At 38.4% G+C, this 26,359-nt stretch overlaps 1 protein-coding gene across 1 annotated transcript in view; it reads right to left on the bottom strand.

The window, feature by feature from the left end:
* The window catches only part of RGS22 (regulator of G protein signaling 22), a 183,483-nt gene that overhangs the window by 11,431 nt on the left and 145,693 nt on the right, over positions 1 to 26,359 (bottom strand). Inside the window, exons 21-23 of the mRNA XM_069081333.1 lie at positions 18,592 to 18,663; positions 15,427 to 15,588; positions 10,672 to 10,851 (exon numbers count right to left, since the gene is read on the bottom strand). Of these exons, the coding sequence (XP_068937434.1) occupies positions 10,672 to 10,851; positions 15,427 to 15,588; positions 18,592 to 18,663 (414 nt within the window). The remainder of the gene's footprint in view (positions 1 to 10,671; positions 10,852 to 15,426; positions 15,589 to 18,591; positions 18,664 to 26,359) is intronic.

The following is a 26,359-nucleotide window of genomic DNA, read 5'->3' as shown; positions in this document are numbered from 1 at the left end:
CAGTGTTTCCTAGTACTTAAGTGGTATGTGTGGGCTTTTGTGGCATTAATCCAGAGAAACAGCATCCAAAAGGCACTCCAGCAGAAAGCACCGCAGTCAAGCACCACCAAGTCTCTGAGTTGGAAGGGACCTCAAAGGTCATCATCCAATTTGGGTTATTCCTGAACAGGAGTTCCTTTGATAGCATCCTGACAGGGGGTCATCGAGTCTCCACTTTAAGAGCCCTACTGATTTCCCAAGTAGCCCATTCCATCTTCAGATAGTTCTAACCTTCAATGAGTGGCAAAGGAGTAGAGTAGATGGGCCAAGAAAATCTATGTTCAGGTCATGTTTCTAACACACATGTACTGAATATGGGTAAATCACTCTTACTGATCTCCATCGGTGGAAGGAATTTTCACATTAGACCTTCATTATGCCAATGAAATCATAGGTCTGGACCAAAAATGACAATAACCTTTTTTTTTTTTTCAAATGCTTTATTAACTTCTGATTTACATCATTCATTTCCACCAGATTTTGAGTTACAAATTTTCTCCCCGTTTTTCCCCTACCCACTGCCCCAAAATAGTAGTCTCACAGGATATCCCCTCCTTCAATCTGCTCTCTCCCATATTTTCTCCCATAGCACTTTCGACTTTTCCAGTGGATCTCTATGCCCCAGTGCCTGTATATCTTATTTCCCAATTACATGTAAAATAGTATTAATAATAGTGTGTGTGTATATCTATATATATATTTTAACATTTGATTTTAAAACTTTGAATTTCAGATTCATTCCTTTCCTCCCTTGTCACCCACCCTTACTGGGAAGATAAGCAGTTCAGTATAGGTTGTACATGTGTGGCTAATGCAAAACAATAACATAGTAGATACATTGTAAAAGACTGACTATATTTCCCTCCCTTCTATCCCACCTCCCACTTGTTCTATTCTCTGCTTTGATCCCATCCCTTTTCAAAAGTGGGTGCTTCCAACGTCCCTCCCCCCCAGACTGCCCTCCCTTCCATCATCTCCCCTTTCATCCCCTTCCTGCCTACTCTCCCGGAGGGTGAGATACCGTATTTAGTGTGTATTTCATTCCCTCCTCAAGCCAAATTCAATGAGAATAAGGTTGACCCATTCCCTTTTGCCTTCCTATTCTTCCCCTATATTGTAACCATTTCCCCTTGCCTCTTCTGTATGAGATAGTTTACCCCATTCTGTTTCTCCCCATCTCCTCTCATTATATTCCTCTCTCACCTCTTAATTTCACCTTTTAAGTATCATCCCTTCCTGTTAAATTGGTCCTGTGCCCTCTATCTATGTGTATCTGTAAACATATATACACACATTCACATATTTATTCATATGCCCATATGCCATATATAGACATACATATATATAGATATATATATAGAGAGAGAGACATACATATATATTTCTATTCCCTTCAACTACTGAGAAAAGTTTCATAAGTTACAATTATTGTTTTTCCATGTAGGAATGTTAATAGTTCAACTTTGATAAGTTCCTTAGGATTTCTTTTCCCTGTTTACCTTCTCATGCTTCTCTTGCTTCTTATATCTGAATGTCAAATTTTCTATTCAACTCTGGTTTTTTCAGCAAGAATGCTTGAAAGTCCTCTATTTCACTGAATGACCATTATTTTCCACTGAAACATGATACTCAGTTTTGCTGGGTAGGTGACTCTTGGTTTTAATCCCAGCTCCTTTGACCTCCAGAATATCATATTCCAAGCCCTTCAATCCCTCAGTGTAGAAGCTGCCAGATCCTGGGTTATCCTGATTGTGTTACCACAATATTCAAATTGTTTCTTCCTGGCTGCTTGTAATATTCTCTCCTTAATCTGGGAATCCCGGAACCTGCCTATAATATTCCTAGGAGTTTTCTTTTTGGGATCTTTTTCAGGAGGTGATCGGTGGATTCTTTCAACCTCTATTTTGCCCTCTGGTTCTAAAACATCAGGGCAGTTTTCTTTGAGAACTTCTTGAAGGATGATTTCTAGGTTCTTACTTTGATCATGGCTTTCAGGTAGTCCAATAATTTTAAAATTATCTCTCTTGGATCTATTTTCCAGGTCAGTGGTTTTTCCCATGAGATATTTCACATTGCCTTCTATTCTTTCATTTGTTTGGATCTGTTTAACAGCATCTTGATTTCTCATAAAGTCATTAGCTTCAATTTGCTCCAATCTAATTCTGAAGCAATGATTCTCCTCATTGAGCTTTTGAGATTCTTTTTCTATCTGGCAAATTCGGCTTTTTAAGGCATTCTTCTCCTCATTGCCTTTTTGAGCCTCTTTTGCCATTTGAGTTAGTCTATTTTTTAAGGTATGATTTTCCTCAGTCAGGTTGTTGACTCTCATTTCATAATTTTCTTACATTGTTCTCATTTCTCTTCCCAATTTTTCCTCCACTTCTCTTATCTGCTTCTTAAGGTCCTCTATGGCCTGTACAACTCATATTTTCCTTTGAAGCTTTTGGTGCAGGAGTTCTGACTTCACTGTCTTCCTCCTGTTCCATGCTTTGCTCCTTTTTGTCCCCAAAATAGGAGTCTAATGTTGGAATCTTCTGTCTGCTTTGTTTCCTTTGCCTGGTCATGTCTCTCCTCAGTCACTTGACCCCTGGGCTTTTTGCCACAGTAGGACTCTGCCACCAGATAGGGGAGCTTTCGTCCCAAACGCTGGGGTTTTCTCAGCTGCTGGAGGTATTAGATGGAGGCACTCTATGAGGACTCCACACGCTCTGGTAAGCTGGACACACACCCCAGGACCCAATCCAGATCCAATCAGGTTAAAGGAAGAGCAATTACCCCTCAGACTGGTGCTTGGTCCCCCTATACTCTGCAGGCCAGGAGCTGAAGCTGCCATATGGTGCTGGCTGGCTGTGCCAGCGTCTCAGTGGCTTCTCACCCTGGGGGCAAAAGCCATGCACTCCCACTTACTGGGTCCCAAAATCCAGACTGCACTGACCTCTCACTTTGTCCTTTGCATCTATGTGTTCATAAATCTGGAAATCACCACAGCTGCTGCTGATCTGGGGCAAAAGCCTTTGCGCGGGGCTGGGCTCGGCTCCCAGAGCACTACGTTGGCCAATTCCTGCCGGCCTGCCAGGCTGTCCTCAGTGGGGGGGTTAGCTTCTCTGTGTCATTTTGTGGGTTCTGCAGCCCCAAAGTTTGTTTAGAGTCCCCTTTTACATGGATTGGGGAAGGTGGAAGCCGGAGCAGCGTGGAGGTCCTGCTTCTACTCCACCCCCTTTAACATCTTTTTTTTTTTTTAAGCTATCGGGGTTAAGTAACTTGCTCAAGGTTACATGGCCAGTTATTTCTGGGTGTGGTGCTGAGTGTCTGAGCCCGGGATTCGATCTCCAGGTCGTCCCAACACTGGAGCCGGTACTCTTACTCGCTGAGCCACCTGGCTGCCCCTAAGCAATTGGGGTTAAGTAACTTGCTCAAGGTTACACGGCCAGGTGTTTCTGGGTGGGTGCTAAGTGTCTGAGCCTGGGATTCGATCTCCAGGTTTTCTCAACACTGGAGCCGGTGCTCTCACTTGCTGTTCTACCTGGCCGCCCCTCCCTTTAACATCTCTTAATTCCAGTCAATGACAATAACTCAATGAGGTTTTCCTAATACTGAACTTAAATTCCACTTCTTTTATTTCAACTAAATGTATTTTTCAACCTTATCATGACTGCTGGTTCATCCCTCTATTTTCTCAATCTATTTTTTTTTGACCTTTGTAGCATTTGATCCTGTTGACTACTTTTTTTTAAAAAGCAACTGGGGTTAAGTAACTTGCTGAAGGTTATTTCTGGGTTTGGTGCTAAGTATCAGAGCCCGGATTCGATCCCAGGTCATTCTGACTCTGGGGCCGGTGCTCTTACTCACTGAGCCACCTGGCTGCCCCTAAGCAATTGGGATTAAGTAACTTGCTCAAAGTTACATGGCCAGGTGTTTCTAGGTGGGTGCTAAGTGTCTGAGCTGGGATTCGATCCCAGGTCATCCCGACTCTGGGGCTGGTGCTCTTACTCACTGTGCTACCTGGCTGCCCCCTGTTGATTACTTCTGCCTACAGGATAAATTCTTCCTGGGTTGCCACTCCTTTGTTAACTTCCCAAGTCCTTGTGATAGATGTTCACAAAAGTTATTTTCTAGGCCTTCTTATTTTCCTTCCCTGGATTTTTCTCCTTTAGCACTATTACTCAGTCTCATGGTTCCATCCACTACCTCCAAAATCTCTATTTCTAGTCCTGAATGAAAATTGAGCTTTCAGCCCACAAGACATATAACAGGATATTTTACAAACTCAACATGTCCCAAAATGAGCATATTTTCAACCCCATGCGTCCTTCTGACTCTACTCTCTGTTAGTGGCATCACTTTCACATAATCTCCAATATTCAAAAAACTCCAATTACAGAATCATTATCTTGATAAATTAAGTTAATAAGAACACAACTTCTGAAAAACACAAACTTGGTAAAGATATACTCTTATGGGTGCACATCCAAATAGATTACAACAACACAGAGTCAGAAAAGTCCATTTGGTCTGCAGAACAACTCCCCTTGTACAGACATTATAGACACTCATTTATGTAGCAGGCCCCCCAAAGTAGATCTCAGTACATTTTCCTTTTGCTATTCTAAATCTTCATGACAAATGGTACACAAGTGCTTTAAACCATTAATTCCATGTAGTCTAGTCAGTTCCTTAGGGCTCAAAATCTGAGAACAACAAATGATTTCTAAAATACCAATTTCTGAGTTAGTTTTTTAAAGCACTGGAATATCACTTATATTTATGCCCTCCACTTTATTTCCTTTGATATCCCTTAAAGTATATATCCTCATTACTATCCACCTAGACCATTGTAATTACCTTATAACAGGTCTTCCTGCATCCAATGCCTACTCTTTCCAATTCATTTTCCATTCTATCTAAGGTAGCTAGGTGGAATAGTAGATCTGTGTTCAGATCCTGTCTGAGACACTTACTAGCTGTGTGACCCTGGGCAAGTCACTTACCCTGTTTGCCTCAACTCATCTGTAAAATGAGCTAGAGAAGGAAATGGCAAATAATTCTAGTATCTTTGCCAAGAAAACCCCAAATGGGGTCACAAGGAGTCAGATATGACTGAAATGACTGAACCACAAAACTGTCATATAAATATTTTGTGGTAGTGTTATCTGTTTGAAACATATCCTCCTCCATTAGACTTAATGTAAATTTTATGACGTCAGACACTTAAAATCCATGTCTGTCCCAATAACCTAACATTTTGCTTTGTACCCTGATGGAGATTAATTTTTAAAAAACACCTTTTCAGTGAATTTAATGAAAGGTCTATAAAACCTAGTGACACTAAGCTTTTCTTCTCTCTGTATTCTAGCCTACCTCTTCTTTTTTCCAATTCACCCTCTACACAGCTGCCAGAATAGAAATTCCTAAAGCATAGGTTTGACAAGGTTATGCCCCTGTTCAAGCAGCTTCAGTGACTCCTTCCTGCTTCTGGATAAGATATAAAGTCCCCTCTCTGGCCAGCCAGCTCTTCACAATCTAGCTGCAGCCTGGCTTTGTATGATGATTGCTTATCACTCCTCTTCAGCATTCAGCATTCCAGCCAGACTCACCAATTGGCTGTTCCCCAGACGTGACACTCTTATGTTTGGCCCATGTCTGGAATGCTCTCTCTCGTCACCTCTGCCTTTTAGAATAACTCTTTTCCTTCAAGGGTCACCAAGTGTTGCTCACTACACAAGGACTTCTCAGATCTTCCCAGGGGTTGGGGTCCTATACCTTTATGCTGTTTTGTATGTTTCCCTCCCAGGAGAAGTGCCCTCACAAAGTTCCCATTCTAATGAGTAAGACAAGTAAACAACCATGAACATACAAGGCATATAAAGGATAAACTGGTGGAGAATTTCAGAGAGAAGGGATGGATGTGTTTTGTCCTTTTCTTTTCTCTCTACATTATCTCACTTGGTTATCTCATCAGCTCCTATGGATTCAATTATCTCTCCTGTGGAGATGATTTCCAGATCTAGAAATTTATGTCTAGTCTGCAGAGATACAGTCCCATAATGACAACTATATAGTTGTATATCAGACATTATTAGATACAACTATGTCGTATTTTAGACATCTCAAACTCAACACACCTAAAAAAGAATTCATTATCTTTTGCCCAAATCTCTCCTCTCTTCTAAACGTCCCTTTTACTGCCAAGGCCATGAGCATTTTCTCCATCACCTGGGCTTACAACCTCAGTGTCACCTTCAACTCCCTTCAGTCACCCCAACATCCAAAACGGTGTCAACCCTTGTAGTTTCTACCTTCACAATAGCTCTCATATACATCTTCCATTTGAATTACCTCAGGAAGATTCTGAAGATCACCTGGCAGGATAAGGTACCAGACACTGAGGTCCTTACTCAAACTAAACTGCCAAGCATTCAAACTCTGCTTAAGAGAGCACAACTCTGATGGACTGGCCACGTTGTTCGAATGTAAAATGTATGCTTGCCAAAAAAGATGATTTTATGGAGAACTCACACAGGGCAAGCATTCACATGGTGCTCAGAAGAAGTGATACAAGGACACTCTCAAGGTCTCTCTCAAGAACTGGAACTGAATGTGTGACATGGGAGACACTGGTATAGGACCACTCAGCATGGTGAGCCCTCATCAGAGAAGGTGCTGTGCTCTATGAATAAAGCAGAATTTAAGTAATTCAGAGGAAACGCAGGATGCACAAATTTAGAGGATCCACCTCAAATGTTCACCCAAACTCTTTGTACCCAATGTGTGGTAGAGCATTCCGAGCTTGCACTGGTCTGATCAGCCACAGATGGACACATTAAAACTTGACTTTAGCACAGTGATGTCATCTGGATCCTCTTTGAGAGCAAAGGACAACAGCAACATCCACATCTCCTCTCCATTCACACCTGAGACCACCATCACCTCTCCTGGGACCCACTGGCCCTAATTGGTCTTCCTGCTTCAAGTCTCTCCCCCCTCCGGTCCATCAGCTGCCAAAGTGATTTTTCCCAAAGTGTTAGGTATGACCATACTACTCCTCTTGAGTAGGAGAAACTCAACAAACTGCAGTGGCTTCTTATTACCTCCAGGACCAAATATAAATTCACCTGTCTGGCAGTTGAAATTCTTCATAAAAAGGCCACTTCCTACATTTTTAGTCTTCATATACTTTATTACCCTTCCGTAATGGCAAGCAAAGTAGTACTCTGCTTCAGTACTTCAGCTACTTAAGTGCATTTGAGCCTTGCTTTTGTGTCAAGTCTCTGTTGTAAACAGTATATATTGTGTTGCCCTTAATAGGCCTAAGGGAGTTTGGAGACCTTCCCTGCCCTTAAGAAGCCTAACATCATCCCATGGAACCCTGGATGGAAGGAGCTTGCCGAAAGAGTGGAACAGGAAGGAGCAGAGCAGAGAAAGGCTTGAGCACCAGCTGAGGCCAAGCAGAATTGAGAGGGAGAATGCTTGTGATGTTGGCACTCTGTCTGTTCTGTCTGTGTTGATGTTACTTTGTCAGACAGAAGCATTCTGTCTATTGAAAGAGGATTTTACTGCTGATACAGAAGTCCTGAAAGAGAACTTCACTGCTGTTTACAGAAGTCCTGGGACTTTACTGTTTCTTTGTGTTTGATTTCTCAGACAGAAGCTTTGTCTGTTGGTTTGTGCTACTTTGTCAGACAGAAAGTGAATTGAGATGATAGTGTTGGCAACGTGTATAAATATTGTTGTAATTCTGCTAAGCTTAATGTGTGCAAATATTGTTGTAGCTCTGTTAAGCTTTGTCTTCCTAGAAACAGAAACTTCAAAGGGCTTGGAGTGGAATAGTTCCCTGGGCTGAGATATAGAACAAGAGCAAACAGCTGCTTACCTGTGAATCCAGGCAAGAGCCGGGAGCATGAAAGAAGAGCCATGGGGTTTGGAAGTCAGCCTTGAGTTAAGATGAAAGGAAAACTATACTTGGGTACTCAGTGCTGACTGATGATATTGTAATTTACTATGACCTAGGTGTGGATGGTGTTTGTATTTTCTGCTACCCCTTAAGGATGACTGGAAGCCATCCTGGAGTCAAGATGAAAGAAGACTTTACTTGGGTACTCTATATTGACTAAAGAGATTGTGACTTACTGAATGATATGTTTTCTTTAAGACTATGTGGCCACCTTAGTAATAAGTTGCTATGTTATATTACTGTGAATGTTGTGCTTTAGTTTCTTGAATGTTTTGCTTTAGTTTATTGCTGAATAAATAGAGAGTTCACTATACTATGCAATTAGATCCTTCAAGCTATTCATAGCAGCAGTCCTCAGGAGAGCTGCTCATGATTGGCTTTATACCTTCATACGACTATACTGGGTGACTTGCATGTGGCCCTCTCACTCTCATCTTTAAGCCTTTGCATTGGCTATTCTATGTGTCTAGAATGCTCTCACTTCTCATATCTTCAGGCCAAATCCTACCTTCTGCAGAAGTTCCTGATTCTCCCCAGCTGCTAGTGCCTTCCTTTCTGACTTTACCTTTTATCAACTCAGTGTATATCATATATGTGTGTATATACACATATATGTATATATAGTTTTTAACATGTCTCCCCTAATACACTGTAAGCCCTCTGAAGGCAGAGAGTTTTTGCCTTTCTTTGAATGTCCTGTGCTTACCACAATACGGGTTTAACAAATGCTTTCAGACTGACTCTTTCACTATTAATATCTATGCAATTGTATTTTTATTAAAACTTTAAGTTTACTTTATTAATTTTGTATACCAATATCTATATATTGGCATACATGTGTGAGGTTTTAAGTTTTATCTGTAGCCCTTATCTGTCATTTGTGTCCTATACATCACTGTCACATCTCCTATTCTCTTTTAATGGCATACCTTTTATCTTTCAGCTTTATCATAACCAAATTTTATAATTTCCTCTGGGGATTTATTTTTATCTTCCTTAATTTTCAATGATCAGTTTGTTTATTGCCAAACACATTCTTTCCAGTCCTCCTGAGATGTACTCTCTTCACTACCCAGAGTCTATCCTCAAGATAACATAAATTTTTGTCCAGGAAACTGAAGTCTATTCTTTACTACTATCTGTGTAACCAGCTGTTTTCAATTCCCATATTCTTCCTCTTTCAAAACAAAAACCTTCCAATGGAAGAATGAAAATGCCCTTTTTTGCTCTTAAGTCCCTATATTTCCAAGCTGTGACTTTAAAATTACTAAAGCAATGACAGACTGCTTCTGGAGAGCTAGGAGGAGGTTGACGTTTGATAACAGATCTCTAACTTGGGTATATATCCCAGGCAACCAAGACATATCTAGATTAATTCTATAAACTCTATGAATGGGTTTTTCCCTCCCCAGGTCCATTATCATATAACAATAATAGATAACAAATAATAATGCTGAATCATAGAGAAATCCTTTATTATTTATTCCTCCCTTCCCTATGTTGCTGCTGCTATCACCCAGTCTACTAAGTATTGTCCTGAGATCTCCTATATTGAATGGTATCTCCCAAACTATATACCCTCGTTCCCTTAAACTCTAAACCCTAAAAGTGTATACCTACCTGTGCTTCATGCTTCAAGCATTTTGGTTAGCAGTGCTGGAAAGGAGGCAAGTAGGTGGCTAAGTGGTTAAAGCATTGGGTCTAGAGACCTGAGTTCAAATCCAGCTTCAGACATTTACCAGCTGTGTGACCCTGGGCAAGTCACTTAACTTCTTAATCCCACTGGAGATGGAAATGGCAAATCACTCCCAGTGACACTGGCCTTTGGCAGAAAATTCAAGCTCCTTATACTGCATCCTAGACATCTCATGGTAAGTTCTTTAAAAGCAGAGAATATTTAATTTTGTTTTCTTTGTATTTCCAGCACCTAATACACTGCCTTGGACCTAGTAAGAGCTTAATAAATGACTGTTCACCTTTGTTCTGTCTCATCCCTGTATCTGACTTATCTGAGATAAGTCATTTTGGACTTCAGTTTCCCAATTTTCTTTCAAAGAAAATGATTGTCATTTGTCAAACTTGTATACTTTATGTAAAGTGGGTATTTGAATCCCACCTTATTTATTTTGTGGACTATGTAAATTGTCCTACCTTCTAGGATACCTATCTTTTTGGACCCACAGGTTTTACACATCTTTGTGGTAGCTGACATTTTATTTTTATTTTATTCACATTTTCCAATATTTTAATTAATATTTATTACATTTTTATTGGTGCCTTAAAAAAAAAAACCCAATTCAGTCATTTCCTGATTTATTTATGAATGCTTCCTGTTAAAGAAAAACTGTTAAGGAAACTGACCCCAAAAGGTGATTGCATCGAGTAGATATTTAAAAAAGAAATTAGGGAAGAGGAAAGACAAGGAAGAGGAGGTAGCAAGAGGTTTGCAAAATATTTAATTTGTCGTATAGGGTGAATCAGATTTATTCTTGCATCTCAGTAGTATGTAGAAATATTTTACATTTAAATAAAAATGATCCTGAAACTGAGAAACCAGATTTTTAACTTGCCAAATAAGTCTATCTATGTTTGTCCATATAAATAATATAAATGAATAAAAATACCTTGATTTTTCATCACTTTTAAAAGCTATTTAGCCACATTTAGCATAGGTTTCTTACCTGTGCCTCTCTAAATACATAGGGTCCTAATTCTTTCCTATGCTCTATAATCTTCTGAGCTTGATCAAATGGAAGGTCAATTTGCAGAGCTGGTGGAATACTGGAATTAATAAAGCAGTTGATGATAGTTGTGATCTTATTCTGGATAACAGCATCCTCACAGTGAGAATGGCACAAATCCTACACAATAACAGAAGGAAGAAATAATCAAATTTTCATGTGTTTTCTATTAACTATTGACTAAACCTGCAGGACTTTTTGCAACCTTTCTGGACCTCAGTTCCCTCATCTATAAAATTGGGCATTTATACTAAATGGCTCTGAGCTTTTAGTTGAGTTTCTTTGTTTCAAGACCTAATACCTCTTTTAGTTGGCTAATCAAATATGCATTTATCAGGTAGTTACTGTGTGTCAGGCATTATGCTAAAAGTATGAAGAAAAATAAGGAAAGTCCCAGTCTCAAGGAATTTGCACTCTAATGAGAGAGACAACATATAGATAACTAGGTATAGACAAGATACATAGTCATAATAATAGCTAGCATTTATATACGGCTTTAAGGTTTGCAAAGTGCTTTACAAATATCTTTCTTCTTAACTCCCTTGAATCCAACTTCCAACCTCATCATTACACTGAAATGCTTCTCTTCAAAGCTACTGGTGACTTTTCTATTTGTCAAACCCAAAGACATTTTCTCAATTCTTATTTTTCTTGCCTTCTCCGAAGTCTCTGACACCGTCCATCACCTTCTTCTGGATACTCTCTTTTTCTCTGGGTTTTTGGGACACCACTCTCTCCTGGTTTTCTTCCTGTTTGGTTTCTTCACTAACCACGGGTGTGTCTCATGGTGTGTAATGCGAATGTAAATTTTAAAGATCTTCCCTGCCCCTAGGCTAAAGTGCACCAGAAGCCTGGGGAGGGAGGCTTGTTTTTCAGAAGATACTTTTTGATTGGCCAGTGGGTCAAAAAGGTTGTTACATTCTCTGAGCCAGGAGAAGGTTATATAAGCACTGATGTGTAGCTTTGTTTTGGGGACTCACTTTGAGAAGTGTTCTGTGATTTGATCTGAATTCTGGGAAGCCGTTGTTGAGAGTCCCCCAGCTTTGAAAAACCCAGAATGTGGAAACCCAGATGTTGACTGGGTATGGATGTAATGGTTGGACAGTTTGGAAATCTGTCTACTTGATGTTTCTGTCTTGATAATTATGCCTGTATACTTAGAGGTTCAGGGTGCTGACCTTTTCTCCTGAACAAGGTAAACGATATATGTCTGACTGATTAAAGTAAGCTTGGTAACCCATTTTGAGTTGCTTTCCTTTAACAAAGCAGATCCAAGAACCTGTGGTAGCTGCAAACCCTGAGGACGCGCTTGGGGTGCTTGCTGCTACATGGTGTCTACCTCTTCTCTCCTCCTTCTTACTACTTCACTTGATCTTATCAGCTCCCATGGATTCTCATTTCTATGCTGAGAATCCTCAAATCTACTCATCTAGCCCTAATCTCTTTGCTGACTTCCAGTCTGGTATCTCCAACTGTCTTTTAGCCATCTGGAATCAGATGTCCAGGAGATGTTGGAGGGAGCTCATTCTCTTTTCTCAAAACCTTTCCCCTTCCAAATTTCCCTCAAGGAAGTCAAGGGCACATTTTCTCAGTTCCTCAACCTGGGCTTCATTCTGTTTCTCATTATCTTTTACCTACCATATTCAATCTGTTGCTAAGGCCTTCTCAATTCACCTTTGCAATGTTTCTTGGATATACCCTCTTCTCTGGTATCACCACCGCTCTGGTACAGGCCCTAGAGTCAAGAAGACCTGAGTTCAAATCTGGCCTCAGACACTAGTTATGTGACCTTGGGCATGTCACTTACCCCTGTTTGCCTCAGTTTCCTCATCTGTAAAATGTGTTGGAGAAGGAAATAGCAAACCACTAGATTCTCTTTGCAAAGAAAACCCCAAATGGAGTCACCAAGAGTTGAACACAACTGAAAAACAACTTTGTGTTAAGTGTCTGCAAGATTTGACCTCAGTTCTTTGTAACTCTAAGTCAAGTACTCTTTCCAAAACCTCACCTACCTATGTCTATACCAAATAGATGGAAGGTATTCTCAGAGGGGAGGGCACTAGCATCTAGGAGCACCAGAAATGGCCTCCAATAAAATGGGATTTGAGCTGAGCCTTGGGGGAAGCCAGGGGAGAGGTAAAAGTAAGAAGGGGGAGGGGGTCCATGCTGTTGATTTTCCTTAGCTGATTTGTATTAGATCAATTTGTGAACCTTTTCTTAAAGGTAGTGACTGGGTCTAATATCAACTTTTTTGTCCTTAGTATCCAGCACAGTGCCCTGAATACAATAGGCATTTAATATTTACTTAATTGAAAATGGCTTCCTTAATGAAGATACTTTAACTATAAGGGCACTTCAATTATATTAAAATATGTAATATATTAACAGACCTGAGAAACTGCAAAGAGATGATTTAAGATATGTAAAGCACTTTGCAAGCTTTAAACTATTAAACAAATGTTAGCAGTTTTAATTTCTTAGATTATGAAATACCTAGGATGTATCAAGTATTTTTAAAATAGAATCTTGATTTCTCTTGGGATTGGGGAACCCTAAAGAGTTAGTGCATTCACTTCAAAGTTATTCTAAGCCTAAAGTCCTGAAATAGCTCCTAACAGGTGATTTACATAAACACCTGTGTGAATGGGGAAGACCAAGGCTATTTGCCAGATAAGGTGATAGAGGTTTATTCAAGCCTATAATGAAAAAAAAAACCAGACTATTGCACTAAAATAGGGCAGTTATTGGGGTAGGCCATGCCCACAATTGCTCTAGGTACACATTATATTATCTCATTTTCTTCCTCTGCCATATGGTGTATTTGGCTTACTTGTATATCTCTATGAAATTTATAATTCAGCATAAATGTGATGAAGTTTATGATAGATACAGTAATGGGTTTTTGTTAAGGGAAAAGGGTTTTTGTTAAAAAAAAAAGTTGGGTTAGAATGATAGAGCAAACTTTAAAAAAAAGAAATTTAATAGGAATAAAAATAAAGTTTCACACTCAGGGTTAAAAATTCAGTGGTGAGATATGGTTAGTGAAAACTTCTAGGTATTTCTAGTTCTCTTCGCCCACTATCTCAAAAATAGGAAGAAATAAGCCCCCCAAAAGAAATCAAAAGTGGAGAAAGAAAAAGCTATCCTCCTCTCCTCCCCTCAGTCCCCACCAAAAAAAAAAAAACAACAAAAAGCCCACCAAAGAAAAAATGCAAGGGGCCCTACTATCAGCTCCCTGTCCTGTGCTTACAGGCTTTGCTCCAAGGTTTCCGAGTGCTAAAAACTCCAGAGGAAACTGAATCTAAGGAAATTTGGAACTAATACCACATATGTTCAGGAATCACCAAGAAACTACAATAGCAACCCATAACTGCTTCTTCTTTCAAAAACAAATTAGGATCTAATCATGGATGAGGTATTGGTGTGTATGTGTGATAAAGGAAGTCAATAAGCAAAGGAAAACTCCTAATATGACAAAATACTATGGGGTAAAAGAATCTCAGGACAAAATACCAAAAGAAGAGGAAAAATTCTGAAATAACTATAAGTAAAATCTCAGAAAAGAGAATGAAATGGCCACAAGGATGCTGAGTGGTTAAAAGGCCTAGTTTATAAAAATAAAAACAAAAAAATAAGGATTGAGATAGACAGCTTAGAAGCTATGAAGCCTTTGCAAAGAAGTATAAGCCAAAAATTTTAGGAGTTAAGTTCAAAGTCAAGAGGTCAAGTAGTGATCTCATCTCTAGAAGTGTTCAATCAGAGGCCTGACTGTTTAACTGGTTAATTGAACTAGTTGAACTAGATAATTGTGAAGTTCCCCCTCTGAATTGTAAAGTTTTTTTTATTCTAATTTAACAATCTGAAAATAAATTGCCTTCACCTAATCACTCATTATTCTTTGGAGAGGAGAAAATGAGCAATGGCCTTGGACTCGGGAGGTTTGAGTTCAAATTCCAGCTCTGCCATTTACAATGTTGGGTATGACCAAGAAAAAATTTCCTTGGTTGTAAAATATAATCATGTTCATATAACATATGAGCATTATATAACTAATTATATTAATATAAAAATGCTCATAAATATAATAATGCTCATATTATCTACTTCACAAAGTTATTGTGTAGAAAACATATTGTAAACCTCAAAGAACTATATAAATATTAATTATTATTCTTATAGAATCATTTTTTCTTTATCAATTTATTTTTAATTTATTATCTTTGTTATTGCTCCTACAAATATGAGATGAAGAAATTTACCTTTAGTTTCCTTGGCTACAGTAGCAAATATAAAAATATGATAGAGAACTGTATGTGTAGTATATTTTAAAACTATATGGAGAAATAAGATTTCAAGTGTTTTAAGGACAGTTATTAATATGATGGCATATTATTACAGGTCAAATTTTAATTCATCTTAAAATGAACAATTTTCTTTCAGTGTTCACTACTATTTTATACTATATGTAAGCACAAAAGGATCTAAAATATTAACCTTTTTGTTATTATCCAACAATTGAACAATATGTACTTTAATTTTTATATATATGAATGGAGAAAGAAACAATGTTTCAAAATTAAATTAATGAAAAACATATCTATCATCTGCATATTTTCTAGTCAGTTAAAATCTGAAATTTCAATACATTTTTCTCCATAACATAAATAAATGGCTTATTTCAGTTTATTACAGTACCTTATATTTTTGAACCTCTTGCCAGAAGAGTACTCCATTTCCCAATAAATCTCCTTTTAGTGATACAAATCGTTGAAACAATTTTGCTATTAGAGGGTTCAATAATGCTTTACGGAAAGCAATAATCTCAGTAGATGAAGCTATCCATTTACTCTCCTCAGGCTGTCCATAACAGAAAATACAACAAATGAGCTTTGTTTAAAAAAAAAAAAATCTCCCCAAACCTCCCAATAAAAAAGGCATTAGTTAGGTTAAGTTTTCCAACTCCTATTTCCTAATCCTTATTTTTCAAAGTTATGACATGAATATAACAGAACTTGGCATTTGCTTTCCTCAGGTCAACTGTCTACTGTCTTGTATCTTTTGGGGGCTGGGAAGCAAAGGGAGCAACAGTTTCTGAAGGGGTGGAGTGTAGAGAAAATCAATGTATTATTTACGATGAAAGACTATGTTGTCTAATAATGAAAACTATCATGTGGTATAACTGTGATCACAAACTATTTTTTATTGCACAGTATGAGCTTTATGCTAAAAAGGGAATACACAATTGCTTTGCAAATACGCAAGTTTTTTAATTTAAAAATCAGTTTAGGCAATCCAGCTTAAAGTATGTCACCATTATCAAGAAACAGAGGTTACCAAATGTATTACTCTAGAAAAAGGAACCAATAGAGAGAAGTGTAGTTTGGTATCATCCAATCCCTTATATTGACCATGTCCACTAAAGTCTTACTCCGACACGTCTGATGCTTGGGTTTGGAAGTGACCCAGAGTTCTCAAAGGGTGCTGTCAGTGTAGTACACAGCATGGCAAATCTTATGCCGAGCTAGAAAGGTTTTGAAAATAGGTTTGGTGACACACTATGTTTGGGATCCAAGACTATGGAAGTTCAGAGAGTTTCATTCCCACACTGGCTGCAGGATGATGAATTTTTCAATCGCAGAAACTCTCAGAAACCATGTGCTAAATTATAAAGGACTCTTTGAAACACTGAAATATATTGACAGAAGGAAAATGAAAAGAGGACAAAGCTGAAGAGAGAAACCTGATGTGGTTCTGAATTAAAATATATCATTTAAAAGGAGACCTCAGTTCATCCTTCATACTCTCTTTTATTTTGTAGAAATTTCATTATCATAGAATTAGAAGGGACAGGGCAGCCAGGTAGCACAGTGAGTAAGAGCACCAGCTCCAGGGTTGAGAAGACCTGGAGATCGAATCCCGGGCTCCGACACTTAGCACCCACCCAGAAACACCTGGCCGTGTAACCTTGAGCAAGCTACTTAACCCCAATTGCTTTAAAAAAAAAAAAAGAATTAGAAGGGACTCTGTAGGACATTTAATCCAACCCCTATACCTAGGCATGAATTGTCTTTATAACACTTAATTGAACAAATATTTATTAAACGCCTAGGATGAATGAACTGCATGGCAGAATACTCTTCTAGGTCCTATGGAAGAAATATGGATCTTGTAATCTAGTGGAAACCTTGAGGAGTGTCTCTGCTTGTAGATCTCCCATGAGAATGAACTTACGACTTCAGCAAGCAAGCAAGCATTTATTAAACTATGTCAGACACCAAATTAAGCACAAAGGATACAAAGATAAAAATAAAACAGTTGCTGCCCTCAAGGAGCTTACATTCTAAGGGGGTGGGTAACCACATAGACATATACATATGTATGTAAAGAATATATGTAAAATGAATACAAGGTGATTTTTCAGAAGCAGAGACCAGCAGCTGTGGGGATCAGGACAGTCTTAAAAGGAGGTGCTTTAGCTGAGTCTTAAAGGAGACAAATGACGTGGAGGAACTGCATTGCAGGCATAGGGAGCAGCTCTAGCAAAGGCACTGAGATGGGAGATGGAGTATCATGTCTAAGGAGCAGCAAACAAGTCCAGGAGGGGATAGTGATGTGTTATAAGGCTGGAAAGGCAGATTGGATGGTGGTGGGTGGCAGATAGAAGCAGGGGGAGCAATGAGAAGGCTACTGAAAAAGTCCAGGCAAGAAAGAGGTAATGAAGCCTCAATTAAAGTGTGAGTGGAGAGAAAAAGATAAATGGGAGAGATATTGAGAAAGAAATGTTAAGACCTGGCAACCAGTTGGAAAAGAAGGGCGAGTAAGACTGAGGAGTCAAGGATAAATGGAGATTGTGTGGGTGAATGGAAGGATGGTGCCCTTGAGAGTAATAGGGAAGTTTGGATGCTTAGTGAGTTGGAAGGGGGTGTGTGGGGAGGGAGAAATAACAATGATGAGGTATGGGCTCTGGGAGCCCCCTGGAGCTCTCCTTGAGTCCTTGAAGTACAGGTTCTGGGAACCTCCCTTGGACTTTTGATTAAATCATCCCATTTGATGAGGTATTTGCATGAGGCAATAAGCCTTACATTGTGGCTGAGCCCAAGCCTCTGTTACTAGACTTCTCACCTTTGAGCCTATCAAAATATCAATACACCCTTGAACTGGCCTAGCCCACCATTGTCTGTAGTCTTCAGGTGGCTTTCCACCCTTAATCACTCATTGACCTCATTAACTCCTCCTGAAGACCATCCCCAAACTCCTCCTCTAGACCATCCTTAGATTCCTTCCACAATCTTCTGTATATAAGACCCCATCTCATATGGAAGAGTGAGAGTGCTATAGAATACCATAGAATAGTGAGAATGCCATGGAATAGTGAGAATGCCATAGAATAGTGAGAGCACCATAGAATGACCTAGCGCAGACTTACTCTGTGTCTAATGCAAGCGAACTTTTAATAAATTTTCTCATCAGTTTGAAAAAACATATGGAGTTTATGGGATTAAGAAATAGACACAAATGGAAGCAGATTCTGTGAGAGCAACTGTTGTCCAAGGGAGCTGAAGGGAAAAAAAACAAAAAATGATAACAAGGCAGAGTCAAGGGAAGCCTGGAAATGAAATATAGGAGTCAAACAAAACAAAGAGTGCCTAGAAGCTGATAGCTGAGACCACGTTGGACCTTTGGAAGTCAGCTGAGGGAACATGCACATGTTTGAAAGTCAAGATACAGGCAAATAGTCAAGAATCAGGGAATGCATGGGGATTAATTAGATCAAAGTATGACAGAGCAAGTTAGAAATCTGGCAAGCAATCAGAAGAGCAGAACAGGGGCACCATCAATGAGGAGATCCTGAACTCCTACCTCAGATCGGATGCCTGTTGTATACTTCTTGCTGGAACGGGAGCCGATCCCTAGAGATGGCCTGCGTGAGGCCTGCAGGGTGGAGCAAGTAAACTATGTTAAAGATATTAGGTCATGTGGGATTAGGGATAAAGGAGATCTCAACTCATAATTACACACAACAAGAGAGAATATGTTGCTTAAAGTTTGCTCTGAAATAAATTCTGCTACGCTCCATAAAAACGATAAGAAGATATAGCTAGAAATAGCATACTTGAGCACAATCAAAAAACAAAAAGGTGCTATTGTCCATTCATAACCATTCCACAAAAAGTGATAAAGTTGTTACTGCTATTGTCATACTGCCACATAAATTAAATCCATGTGAAAGGTAAGCACACATATACACACATAATGGTGATCAGGTGTTCTGATATTTACTAAGGACAGAAGGAAAAAAATGTTGTTTCTGCAATAGTGTATATTTATATACTAGATTTTAAGAAAGTATTTCTGATGATTAGGGTCACTAATCTTTGGCAGAGATTGCTGTGGGATGTTAAGGGACAGCTTTGAGAACGTTTTTTGAAAAAGATTCTTATGGGGCCAAGATGGTGGAGTACAGGTTGGACCCTGAAGAACTCGCCTACTATTTCCCTCTAAACAACCTTAACATAATGCCTCAAAATGAAGAACCAACAAAAGGCCAGAGGGAGACACTTTTCTAGCCTACAACAATTTAGGAGGCCTGCAAGGAAAGTCTGTAACACTGGGGTGGGTGGGTACAGGCCTGGAGCACTGCAAGAGTGCCAGTGTGAGCCTTAGAGGCAGCCAAAAAGTGGTAGCAGTAACTTTGAGAGCTCTGAGTCCAGAGATGGTAGGGGAGTCAGACAAATGGTCAGAAAGACATTATAAGGGACCCTTTGCTGTCACTAGATACAGTTGGTGCTGACTAGCAACTCTATTGTCCATAAGCAGTTCTGGATCACAGTACGAGGGCAGAGAGAAGAGTTTGTAATTGGTTGCAAGGGAGCAAGAGTCTTGGTTATACAGAACAAGGGACCTGGTCACAATTCCAGGACTATTTCTGACTACAGGCGAGCAAGGGCTCTTCCTGGGTAAAAACCAGAGTGCAGACCAAGAGAGCAGTGACCACATCTCTCCCATGATAACATTTTTTTCACTTCCCACTTTTTTTTCTTTATTTATTAATTTGTTGCTTTACTTTGAGTTTACAAGATTCAGTTCCCCAGTTCTTTGAGTTTCAAATTTTCTCCCCCTCTCTCCCTTTTCTCCCCCCCCCCACCATGGTGGCATATAATCAGGTATAGGATCTGCAGATACTTTCACATTAGACATTGGTCAGGTTGAAAAGTATTGTAACAGATAGAATGAACAATGGGAAAGAGGAAACCAAACCAAACAAGAAAGAGAGCAGGTAATTTGCTTCAATCTGCCTTCAAACTCTGTTCTTTCTGGTTCTTTCTCTGAACATAGACATCTCTCTCCATCATGAGTCTTTTGGAGTTTTCTTATAGCCCTGCATTTCTGAGAAGAGTCAGGTCTATCAAAGTTGGTTGTCACACATACGTTGTAACTGTAATTGTGTACAAATTTTTCCTGGTTCTGCTCTTCTCAGCATAAGTTCGTATAAGCCTCTCCAGGTAGATATGAAGTCCATCTGCTCTTCGTTTCTTATGGCGCAATAGTATTCCATTATATTCATATACCACAACTTTTTCAGCCATTCTCCAATTGATGGGCATCCCCTTAATTTCCAATTCTTTGCCACCACAAAAAGAGCTGCTATAAATATTTTTTGTACATATGGGTCTTCCTCCTGCTTCTGTGATCTCTTTGGGATACAACCCTAGAAGTGGTATTGCTGGGTCAAAGTATATGAAATTACTTATAGCCCTTTGGGCATAGTTCCAGATTGCTCTCCAGAATGGCTGGATCAGTTCACAACTCCACCAGCAACGCATTAGTGTTCCAATTTTTCCACATCCTTTCCAGCATTTATCATTTTTCTGTTTTGTCATCTTAGCCAATCTGACCGGTAAGATGTGGTACCTCAGAGTTGTTTTGATTTGCATTTCTCTAATCAATAGTTATTTAGAGCATTTTTTCATATGCTTATAGATATCTTTAATTTCTTCCTGTGAGTACTGTCTGTTCATATCCTTTGACCATTTATCAATTGGGGAATGACTTGTATTTTTATAGATTTGACTCAATTCTCTGTATATTTTAGAAATGAGGCCTTTATCAGAGACATTAGTTGTAGAAATTCTTTCCCAATTTCCCACTTCCCTCTTAATCTTGGTTACATTGGTTTTGTTTGTACAGAAGCTTTTCAGTTTCATGTAATCAAAGTTATCCATTTTGTATGTTATAATGCTCTCTAATTCTTGTTTAGTCATGAAATCTTCCCCTCTCCATAAATCTGACAGGTAAACTATTCCTTACTTTCCTAGATTGGTTACAGTATCATCCTTTATACCTAGATCACACACCCATTTAGACTTAATTTTGGTATATGGTATTAGATAGTGGTCTATGCCCAGTTTCTGCCATACTATATTCCAGTTTTACCAGCAGTTTTTGTCAAATAGTGAGTTCTTATACCAAAAACTGGGGTCTTTGGGTTTATCAAAGAGCAGATAATTATAGTCATTGACTGCTGAGTCTTATGTACCCAATCTATTCCATTGATCCACTGCTCTATTCCTCAGCCAGTACCAGGTAGTTTTGATGACTGCCATTTTATAACACAGATTAAAATATGGTATAGCTAGGCCTCCTTCCCTAGCATTTCTTTTCATTAATACCCTTGATATTCTGGACCTTTTGTTCTTCTAAATGAATTTTGTTACTATTTTTTTCTAGGTCTATAAAGTAATTTTTTTGGTAAATTGATTGGTATGACCCTAAATATATAATTTCACTTAGGTAAAATTGTCATTTTTATTATATTAGTTCGACCCAGCCATGAGCAATTGATGTTTTTCCACTTAGTTAGATCTGACTTTATTTGTGTGAAAAGTGTTTTGTAGTTGTGTTCATATAGGTCCTTGGTTTGTTTTGGCAGGTAGATTCCCAAATATTTTATAATGTCTACAGTAACTTTAAATGGGATTTCTCTTTCTATCTCTTGCTGTTGGATTTCATTAGAAATATACAGGAATGCTGAGGATTTATGTGGGTTTACTTTATATCCTGCTACTTTGCCAAATTTATTTATTGTCTCAAGTAGCTTTTTACTTGATTCTTTAGGATTCTCTAAGTATATCATCATATCATCCACAAAGAGTGATAACTTGGTCTCTTCTTTGCCTAATTTGATTCCTTTGATATCTTTTTCTTCTCTAATTGCTACTGCTAACATTTCTAGTACCAGATTGAATAAGACAGATGATAGCACACCCTTGTTTCACCCCTGATCTTATTGGAAATGCTTTTAGCTTATCCCCATTACATATAGTACTTGCTGATGGCTTTAAATAGATGCTACTTATTATTTTAAGGAAAGCTCCATTAATTCCTATACTTTCTACTGTTTTTAATATGAATGGATGTTGTACTTTGTCAAAAGCCTTTTCTGCATCTATTGAGATAATCATGTGATTTCTGCTATCTCCCATGATAACATTACCTTTGAAACACCAAAAACTTGCAGACATCCAGAACTAGCCTTTAAAACTGTAGCACAAAAATACCTGATATTTGGTATGGTGCCTCCCCACCCCTAGGAGAGCAGAGCTCAATTTTTACAAAAAGTTTAAAGTGAGGAAATAGATGGGAAAATGACTAAATAACTAAAAAAGGACTTGACCATAAAAAAGCTACTATTGTGGAAAGGAAGTCCAATACATAGACTTGAGTGAAGACAACAATGTGAAAATAGCTACAAGTGGGGTAGCTAGGTGGCACAGTGAATACAGCACCAGCCCTGGAGTCAGGAGGACCTGAGTTCAAATCCAGCCTCAGACATTTGACACACTTATTGGCCGTGTGACCTTGGGAAAGTCACTTAACCCCAATTGCCTTGCCTTCCCCCCTCAAAAAGGAAGAAAGGAAGAAAGAAAGAAAGAAAGAAAGAAAGAAAGAAAGAAAGAAAGAAAGAAAGAAAGAAAGAAAGAGAGAAAGAGAGAAAGAGAGAAAGAGAGAAAGAGAGAAAGAAAGAAAGAAAGAAAGAAAGAAAGAAAGAAAGAAAGAAAGAAAGAAAGAAAGAAAGAAAGAAAGAAAGAAAGAAAGAAAGAAAGAAAAGAAAAAGAAAATCACAACAAGCAAAGCCTCAGAGAAAAATGCTAATTGGACCCAAGGTCAGCAAGAATTCCTGAAAACATTAAAGAAAGAGATATGAATGGTAGAAGTAAAAATAGGGGAAAAAACGAGAATGATACTAGAAAATTACGAAAAGATCATTAACAGTTTGGTAAAAGAAGCACAAAAAATACTGAAAAAAGTCACATCTTAAAATTGTAAAAGAGTAGGTAAAATAGTAAAAGAGTCACAAAAATTCACTGAAGAAAAGAAGGCTTTTCAAAGCAGAGTTGGCCAAATGGAAAAAAAGAGGCCCAAAAGCCCACCAAAGAAAATAATTCCTTAAAACTTAGAATTGGGCAAGGGGAGCTAATGACTCCATGAGATTTTAAGAAACAATAAAAAGTAGAAAGAATTTAAAAAAAAATAGAAGAAAACATGACATATATCACCAGAAAAACAACTGTCCTGGAAAATAAATTGAGGAGAGATAATTTAAGAATTATTGAACTACCTGAAAGTCATGTCCAAAAAAAGAACTTAGACATATTTCAAGAAATTATAAAAGAAAACTGCCCTAATATCTTAGATTCAGGAGGTAAAGCAGAAATTGTAAGAATCCACTAGTCACCTCCTGAAAGAGATCCCAAGATGAAAACTCCCAGCAATATTATGACCAAATTCCAGAGTTCTCAGGTCAAGTAGAAAACAGTCAGAAAGATACAATTCATATATCATGAAGCCACAGTCAAGATCACACAAGATTTAGAAGTTTCCACATTAAAGGAGCAGAGGGCTTAGAATATGACAGTCTAGAGGACAAAGGAGATAGGATTACAACTTAGAATAACCTACCCAGTAAAACTGAGTATAATCTTTCAGCGGGAAAAATGAATATATAAGAAAATTGAGGACTTCCTAGCATTCCTAATAAAAAAAGACTAGAGCTGCTTCACAGCAATACAATGATCCAAGACAATTCCAAAACTCATGATGGAAAATGCTATCCACATCTAGAGAAGGAACTGATGGAGTCTGAATGCAGATTGAAGCATATTATTTTCACTTTATTTTTTCAGTTTTTTTTTCATTTTGTCCTATTTCTTTTTTCACAGAATGACTAATATGGAAATAAATTTTACATGATTGCACATATATAACATATATTAAACTGCTTGCCATTTTAGGGAAGGGATGGGGAAAATTTGGAACTGAAAATTTTATTTAAAAAATAAATGTTAAAAATTGTCTTTACATGTAATTGTAAAAAATAAAATAATTATTTTAAAAAGAGTAATGAAAATAGAACAGGCAAGGAAAATAAAAAACCAAAGCTGATTAGAAAATCTGATATTCAAACAGCCTCATAAAAACTTAAATATGAAACAGCAAATGTAAGGGATTCAATGGTGTTAAACTATTTACATTGCTATATGGTAAGAGGATACATGTAACTTTGAAGAAGTTATCATTATTGGAGAAGTTAGAAGGAATCTGTATAGAGGGCATGGATATGAGTCCATTATGTTGGGATGATCTCCAAAAAAAAAATGTAGGGGTGAGAGAAAGGAATGCATTGGGAGAAAGGGGAAGGGAGAGGTAGATTGGGACAGATTTTCTTTCATAAAGGAGGCATGCAAGGCAGAGCTTTTAGAGTGAAGGGGATAATGGCTGGATTCAGTGCTTGAATCTCACTTTCATCCAAATTTGTTCAAAGAGAGAACACTATCTCTGTCTGTCTGTCTGTCTGTGTGTGTCTCTCTCTCACACACACACTCAGTTGCATATAGAAATAAATCTTACCCAGTAGGGAGATAGGAGGAGAAGGAGATAAGATATATTGGGAGGGGGGAGATGTAGAGTGGGAGGGCAATTAGGGAGGTAGTGGTTAGAAGCAAAATAGACTTTTGAGGAGGGACAGGAAAAACAGGGAAAGAGAAAGAAAAATAAAGAGAAGAAAATGATATGGAGGGAGATATACAGTTAGTGATCATAACTATGAATATGAATGAGATGAACTCACCCATAAAACCAAAGCAGATAGCAGAATGGATTAGAAACCAGAATCTAACACTATATTGGTTATAAGAGACACACTTGAAACAGACACACACAGAGCTGAAGTAAAAGGCTGGAATAGAATCCATTATGCTTCAGCCGAAGTGAAGAAGGCAGGGGTGGCCATCATGATCTCAGACAAAACAAAAGCAAAAATAAAACCTAATAGAAAGAGATAATCAGGGATAATACATTTTGCTAACAGGTACCATAGATAATGAAGTAATATAAAAAAAAAATTTGTAATGGCAAGCACAGAAGTAGTTCACACCTTGTTTCAGCTATTGAATTAACACCTTGTGTCAGTTCAAGTTTCTTTTGAGTCTTGTATCAAGTTTGCTAAGAAACAGAACATATGAACCCCACAACTTGTGAACCCTAGAACTCATGAACTACTGCAACAGGAAGGAGAGGAGCTAATGACCATATATGAGGAGAATTTCCAGGCTAGAGACAGCAGAACTGAGAAGAGGACTCTTGTGGTGGCAAAGTCAAGAAAGAGAAGACTTGTGGTATCCCAGCACTCTGTTTTTCTGCTCTGTGTTGATGTTTCTTTGTGATACTTTGTACAGAAGCCCTGGGACCTTACTGGAAGCCCTGAAAGAGGATTTTCAGGTTGTATGTTTACAGAAGCCCTGGAGGAGGGTTTTGGATGTCCTGGGACTTTACTGATGATTTGTGCTGACCTCTTGGACCCTGTTTGTGGGTCTGTGTTGATCTCTATGTTGATGGTTTGTGTTGAGTTCTCAGACCTTGTTGGTGGGTCTGAGTTGATTTCACAGGCAAATAGTGAATTGATGATGGTGCCAGCAATGTGCATGAATAATATTGTGGCTCTGTCAAGCTTTGTCTTCCCAGAAGCAGGAAGTGTGAAGGACTTGAGGTGGACTGGACACTGTGAACTTCAATATGGAATGGAACTGGATGAAGAACTGGACAAGGAACCCCATGGGAGTTGCCTGCCTTTGGACCCAGGTGACAGTTGGAGCTGGGACCATGGAAGAAGAACCATGGAAGCTGAGAGCCAGCTTAGACTCAAGCTGAAAGAAGACTTGACTTGGATACTGTGTACTGACTGAGAAGATTATGATTTACTATGACCTAGGGGTGTAAAACTTTGACTTTTGTATTTTGTGATTGAATTAAGGATTTTGTGATTGAGCAACTGAATGTACTTTGTTTAAAACTAATTTGGCCATTTTAGTGATAAGTTGTTAAGTTGTGACATGGTGAATACTGTATTTTGATTTTCTGTGATAAGTTGTATCATTGTGAATGCTATACCTTGATTTTTCTATAAATGTTTTACTCTGATTTGTTATTGAATAAATAGAGTTCACTATGCTATGTAATCAGAACCTTGAAAACTGTTCACTGCAGCAGTCCTCTGGAAAGCTGCTCATGTGTGGCTTTACAAATTTATAGCAAGTTTCTCTGATAAAGGCCTCATTTCTCAAATATATAG

Source organism: Petaurus breviceps, unplaced genomic scaffold, assembly GCF_028583685.1.
Source record: "Petaurus breviceps papuanus isolate PSGF00001 unplaced genomic scaffold, PetGlider_PUasm1.0 98, whole genome shotgun sequence".
Taxonomy (NCBI): domain Eukaryota; kingdom Metazoa; phylum Chordata; class Mammalia; order Diprotodontia; family Petauridae; genus Petaurus; species Petaurus breviceps.
The sequence above is the reverse complement of the archived record's forward strand: the minus strand, read 5'-3'. Positions and strand labels throughout refer to the sequence as shown.